At 48.0% G+C, this 6,000-nt stretch overlaps 1 protein-coding gene across 1 annotated transcript in view; it reads right to left on the reverse strand.

Moving 5' to 3' along the window:
- The window catches only part of prim1 (DNA primase subunit 1), a 69,001-nt gene that overhangs the window by 20,344 nt on the left and 42,657 nt on the right, over positions 1 to 6,000 (reverse strand). Inside the window, exons 3-11 of the mRNA XM_039746526.1 lie at positions 4,602 to 4,759; positions 3,652 to 3,758; positions 3,499 to 3,572; positions 3,281 to 3,417; positions 3,134 to 3,192; positions 2,877 to 2,986; positions 2,698 to 2,783; positions 2,396 to 2,528; positions 2,112 to 2,181 (exon numbers count right to left, since the gene is read on the reverse strand). Of these exons, the coding sequence (XP_039602460.1) occupies positions 2,112 to 2,181; positions 2,396 to 2,528; positions 2,698 to 2,783; positions 2,877 to 2,986; positions 3,134 to 3,192; positions 3,281 to 3,417; positions 3,499 to 3,572; positions 3,652 to 3,758; positions 4,602 to 4,759 (934 nt within the window). The remainder of the gene's footprint in view (positions 1 to 2,111; positions 2,182 to 2,395; positions 2,529 to 2,697; positions 2,784 to 2,876; positions 2,987 to 3,133; positions 3,193 to 3,280; positions 3,418 to 3,498; positions 3,573 to 3,651; positions 3,759 to 4,601; positions 4,760 to 6,000) is intronic.

The raw sequence follows: 6,000 nt of genomic DNA on the forward strand, positions 1-6,000 counted from the left end.
AGGCTGGACGACCTGGGAGGGAGTCGTCAGCCGGAACATCAGTTGGTCGGCTCTGTGGAGGATCCCACAGGCAAGGGTCAGCTTCCTGATTCGTGCAACTTACGACACGCTTCCCTGTCCTCGCAACCTCAACCAGTGGTTTGGGAATGAGGAAAGCTGCGCACTCTGCAACGCGCCCAATGCAAGTCTCCAGCACATCTTGACAGGCTGCAAGATCGCACTTTCCCAGGGGCGCTACAGATGGGGCCATGACCAGGTCCTGAGGAAACTGGCTGAGGTGCTGGTGGGGCGTCGACAGGGCAGCACAGGACCACCACTATCAGAGGACTGTACCAGCTTCGTCACGGAAGGGGGGGACAAAGTTGCACCAGGCCAAGAGAGATGTCGAGGCCTTTTTCCCCCGACCAAGAGTGGAACATGAGGGTTGACCTCAACAAACAGCTGAGGTTCCCCACGGAGATAACAACTACATCTCTCCGCCCTGATATTGTGGTGTGGTCCACCAAAGTAAGATCGGTGCACCTCATTGAGCTGACCGTTCCATCTGAAGGGGAGATAGAGGCCGCCTTCGAGCGCAAGAAGGCCAAGTACTCCGAGCTGGCTGAGGAGTGCAGGGAGGCCGGCCACCACCATCTACCCAGTGGAGGTGGGATGCCGAGGGTATGTGGGGCTGTCAACCACACGCCTCCTGAGGGACGCAGGGGTGACTGGAAGGAACCTAAGAAAGGCCATTAAAGATCTGGCAGAAGAGGCAGAGAAAGGCAGCTTTTGGCTCTGGTTGAGGAGAAAGGACAGGAGCTGGGGAAAGAACAAATAACCCCAATAACAGCTGCAGGGGGTGACAGGGAGACGTCCCTGTCACTGCTCCGCCACCAGGAGGCGTTCTAGCGATTAAAGGAGCGAAATGTTGGTGAATGGTGGTTCCTAGCTGAAGATCCTGCAGCTGACCCATGGGCACCGGAGGAGGTGCGACAGGCAGCAATGCCAAGCAGGTTATACCACCTACCTGTACATCGACTGAACACACACATATCAGGTCTGCTGCCTTTCATCATTCAGAGCCGTTCATCCCTGTTTCTAGGACACTCGTCATTGTCATTATTAAATGAACAAACTCTGCAGGAGGAGGGGAATTAAAAGGAATTCTAGCTACTTAAACAATGAGATCAATGAGAAGGAAAACGACCGACTGATTGTAAAAATCTGCAGCCACAGGAGTCCCAGGACTGAACTTGGAAGTGACTGCACTAGAAAAGCCAAATGCCAAGGTATTGTGAAGAAAAATGCTTCATTCAGCTGAACCTCACATTTAAGAGGAGCAATAATTATAATAATAATAATTCTTTGCATTTATATAGCGCTTTTCTCACTACTCAAAGTGCTCAGCAATTGCAGGTTAAGGGCCTTGCTCAAGGGCCCAACAGAGCAGAGTCCCTATTGGCATTTACGGGATTCAAACTGGCAACCTTCCGATTGCCAGCGCAGATCCCTAGCCTCAGAGCCACCACTCCGCCAAATGTGCGTTCTGTCCTGTCCATTAAACAGTGGCCACACTCTTTGTTGGCGCATACATATTTAATGGATCATGGGACTTATGTGTGATAGATTTGGAAAAAGGATTTGAACGTGTACCTTTGCATAATTTTCATCACATTATTCAAAACAGAAGATAATGATTAAGGGAAGCCCTGATAAATGTTTATACAATTAGAAAGGCAACACATAGGAGATGATGGCTAGGGACAAAGACAGATTTCGGGAAAGTTATGGACACATGAGGATGTCACCCGTGACACTTGAGTGGCATTCTGGACTGAAGCTCTATGACATAACCTGTCTTATACGTGAAAAGCTTAACAGGTCTGGATGTTGTAAAAGGAAATGAAGGCAAGCAGCAAAGAAACCACACGATCAGAAAAGGATAAAGCACTTCACTGCGTGGCCCACTAATAAACTTGTGGGTTAAAGGAAGGAGCCAAAACCTAAAGTTTTGCCAAACAGAGCAGCAGAGATCACTTACAGCTAGAAAATCAAACATCTTGTCAGAGCACGTCTAGAGCTGCAGCCAGGACACCTGACATGCAGGTGAACGTGAGAGGCCTTGGTCATACCTTATGGTGGGAACTGCGAAGGGATCAAACTGGTCCAGCTGTCTTGTGTCAATGGGCACAGAAATTCTACCTAATTGGTAAAGAGAGAACAAACGGGGGGGATTTACCAGCCCTGATGTGGCTCAGGACACTTTTCAGTGGTGGCCTTGTGTGAGGAAGCCAAGCCACAAATGTTATTATCATCGTTTAAGTTTAACAGCAGTATTTCGAGTTAAAACAGGATAACATGCCATGACACAAAGGAGGAACTGGCACAAGCAACTCTGTATAATGGGGTAGGTCACCTGTTTTGGGGTGAACGCTGAAGGGGCTCTTGAGAAGGTGATTAACACCTTTGCTGACGTTGACATCGAGTCGTGGGTAACAATACTGCAGGACGATTTCGGAATCCAACAATGCACTGTTCTTCTGGCTCCCCTAGTTCCATGAAAGGAGAAGATTAAAGTGGAAAGAGAAAAACAATGTTAGTCTTTTAACAGCAAACGGGGTAATGGGTGTTAATTTGGGGCAAGCCACAGTCACTACTGTGCAGTGTGCGACGCCACTCTACACATCTCCAGGCCTGCTTTAGACTGATGATAGACACCTGCTTCACCCTATTCTTCAGGGAGTCCCAGCGCTTCACAGATGTCTTTTGTTTCTGAAAGTCACTCTGCAGCATGTCTCTTATCTGTGATTTTCTGTCAAGGGAAGCATATACCATTCAGAGAAAGAAAGTACGTCACAACACAGCCAATTGATACACACATGTCTCTAAAAGGATATCTTCTGGAAGTAATGCCAGGACATTCTCCACAGACTCTGGTCTCCCTAGGATATCCTGATCAATCAAGGCATAATCCTCAAAGTAGCCCATAATCAGGGACAGTGACTTCCTGTGAACAAAGGAGGAAGAGTGAGATGGACCAGAGGACTGGCAGAGGTGCATTTGTATATCAGAACCCAGTTGTTTGACACCACGGAGGCTACGCACAACAGACCGACAGTAATGAAGTGCAACGTTAATACTGACAGGTACATACGTGATAAAGGGGTGAACCGGAGTTGAAAGCTGAACCTTCTTAACTGTTTCACTACCACCCTATGTTAAACAGAGAGAAAAGTACGTCAGGCAAGAGCCCACCTTGAAGAAGCCATGCAGGACAAACGCACTTGTAGAGAACAACTACCCGAATCAAACTGAGATATTCTGCCACAGCAGAGCGAGCCGACTGAGACAACTTCCTGGCGGCCTCATCACACACCCAGCAGTGGACACCTCTGCGGCCCGAGTACACCCAAAGCCTGTGCTCAAAGCCAAAATCCTCTGAGGAGCACAAAACAGAAAATAAGAAACTTGGGGCCAGCTGAGGAGATAGAAGCGTGACACCCACTGGTCAGGACGTACCTTTCAGAGCCCTGTCCAGTACTCTGATGGCAATCTTCATCAATGTCCAGCACTTTTGGCAGATATCAGCAGAGCTGCAAGTGAAGTACAGGTCCACATTTAATACACTGTGGAGAGAACTACATCTGACAGAGCCTCTACTGACACACTCACCTGCAGCAGCTCCTCACATCATCATAATCCGTCATGTCAATGTCAAAGACTAGCTCTTTCTCCTGTGCCTGGAAGCTTCCCGATTTCACAGCATTATGCTGGTTTGGCTGTTAAACAAAACTTGGTTTAGTCATGAGCAGCTATCATGGACACCAGGCATGGCATGGCGTTCTGGCCAGGATGACTCAAGATACCCAACCCAGCCGGGAGGCCAGTACAATGGCAGGACAGAGAGAGAGAGAGAGAGAGGCCTATCGCATAGACTGTTCCCCCCGATATAATCAGTGGCAGTCTGGCAGGACCACGGTGCCTGCATGAATACCAGCTGGGCAGACTGGGAATTGCAGTCCTGCTGTAATTCCATGGGTGCTGCAGCAACACACCATCCCCACTTTAAGGAACTTCTGCCCAGACATTGAAGTTCCTCCAACCTGTAGTGAGGCAACAATGGAAGTACACCTGGGTTTGGCATGAAGGAAGCTACTCATCCTCATTCAGGCAAGATGAAGTCAGGAGAGGAGCAGAACAACACTTACCTGGATGAGTGAAAGAAAATGAAGAGAGAGGAAGGAAGACAGAATAAGAGGAATTGTGACTGTGCAGTATTTATGAATAACCTGTGAAGGTATTTGTTAAAATACGTTATTATCTGAACCTCAGACTTATGTTGGAGGGTCTGGGAGCTCAGTGGCGTCCCCTACGGGTCTCAAAGCACAAATGGACAGTAGAACCTGGTCCTCTCTTAGTATGCAAACACACATACACTAACTTTCACTGGCATTAAAAATAAACATACAGTGGGGAAGGTAAACAGAAAGGCAGAGATGAGCAGCAGGTGGTGGTGGTGGTGGTGGTGGTGCAAGAGCAGGTGATGTACCATCAGAAATGGTCAGAGGGATATGAGCTACTCGCTGGCACGATACCAGGAAAACTGAACATGCGAGACTAACCCGATGAGAGTAGACCGCTCCAATGTCGATCTTGTATGGGCACATTTTCTGCATCTCCTTCTCCAACTCGGTCTGATTGCTGAAACACTGGTACCGCACGTAGATGTCATCTTTAAGGGTAAAGGAGAACTCCCGATTCTGGAAATAGTTCTTGGTAACTAGAGGTAAAGAAACAAAAACAACCATGAAACCTGATATACAAAAAAAAAAAAACAAAAAAAACAAAAACAAAACAACATTTACACACGGCAGCAAACACACGCCAACAAATAAAACCAATCTGTGCCACCTGGTGCTTGCTTTGCCACAGGCCATATTGGACTTGTACTGAAAGAACAAAAAACACACCAACTGTAGGATTTGGGGACTTGATCCAGGCTTTCAAATCCATCCAACATGAGCCGAGTGTTCAAGAGCACTGACACTATATGGTTACCTCTGTGGAAGTATAAGAGAAGGAGATCAACTAAAGCCAAGGTCGCAATACATGACTTCTAGTCAGAGGGGATGTCAACCTTGACGATGGCAGTTGCTGATCTCATTGCCAGAGCTTGTCAATTATCACGACTAGCAATGGCTGAGCATGTCATTTCAAACATGCATAGAATTGCACAGGTCTGGTCGGGTTGGGGACCCTGCACCGGTACAGTGCATTGCTGCATCCACCACATAACGAAACAGCTTGGGATCCTGGTTGGCAACCCTCAGGGGAGATATGCGGTCCAGTCCCACCCTCTGAAAATGATCTCCTATATACTGCAGCCAGGTGTTAGGTGGGCGGCCCCTTGGCCTGGTCCAGCCACTTTGGTCCTGAGAGCTGGATCACACTTGAGGAATCGCACCACATGGCTGCAGGGCCATAACTGACGCTCCCTCACACTGCAGGTACTACATGAGCAACACAGAATTGCACGCTCACTGCTTTATCTGACAGCCAAAAGCAGGCTGCAGGACACATAGGATGTTGTATAAAGTATTTACAGGTCACGTCAGGCGAGTTCAGCCACAGTCTCTCCCCTTTCTCCCACACCATCATTCTGCTGTGGCACATAAATCACAGGACATCACACACATGAGCCTATCTTGTTTGTGAGGTCCAAAACACAGCATTCCTTATTACCCGTAGCTGCATCACATGCATTGTAACTTCGGAAGCGTGTTGATTCTCAGCTCACATGCACAAAACACGCCCACCCCTGCGACTTAGGGCAAAATTAACCCAGCTGTCCAAGTTACTTGGTACATCAGACCACACCACAGTAACAACCTTCAACTCCCTAAGATTAAGTAAATGAAGCCTACGATTGAAGATCGCTGGACAATTTGTGTAATGTAGCACGGCCGACTTTAGGGCTAAAGGAAGAGGTGTAGCAAATCGACAAATGTACAACTCCTCTAG

This window comes from Polypterus senegalus, chromosome 3 (assembly GCF_016835505.1).
Source record: "Polypterus senegalus isolate Bchr_013 chromosome 3, ASM1683550v1, whole genome shotgun sequence".
NCBI lineage: Eukaryota > Metazoa > Chordata > Cladistia > Polypteriformes > Polypteridae > Polypterus > Polypterus senegalus.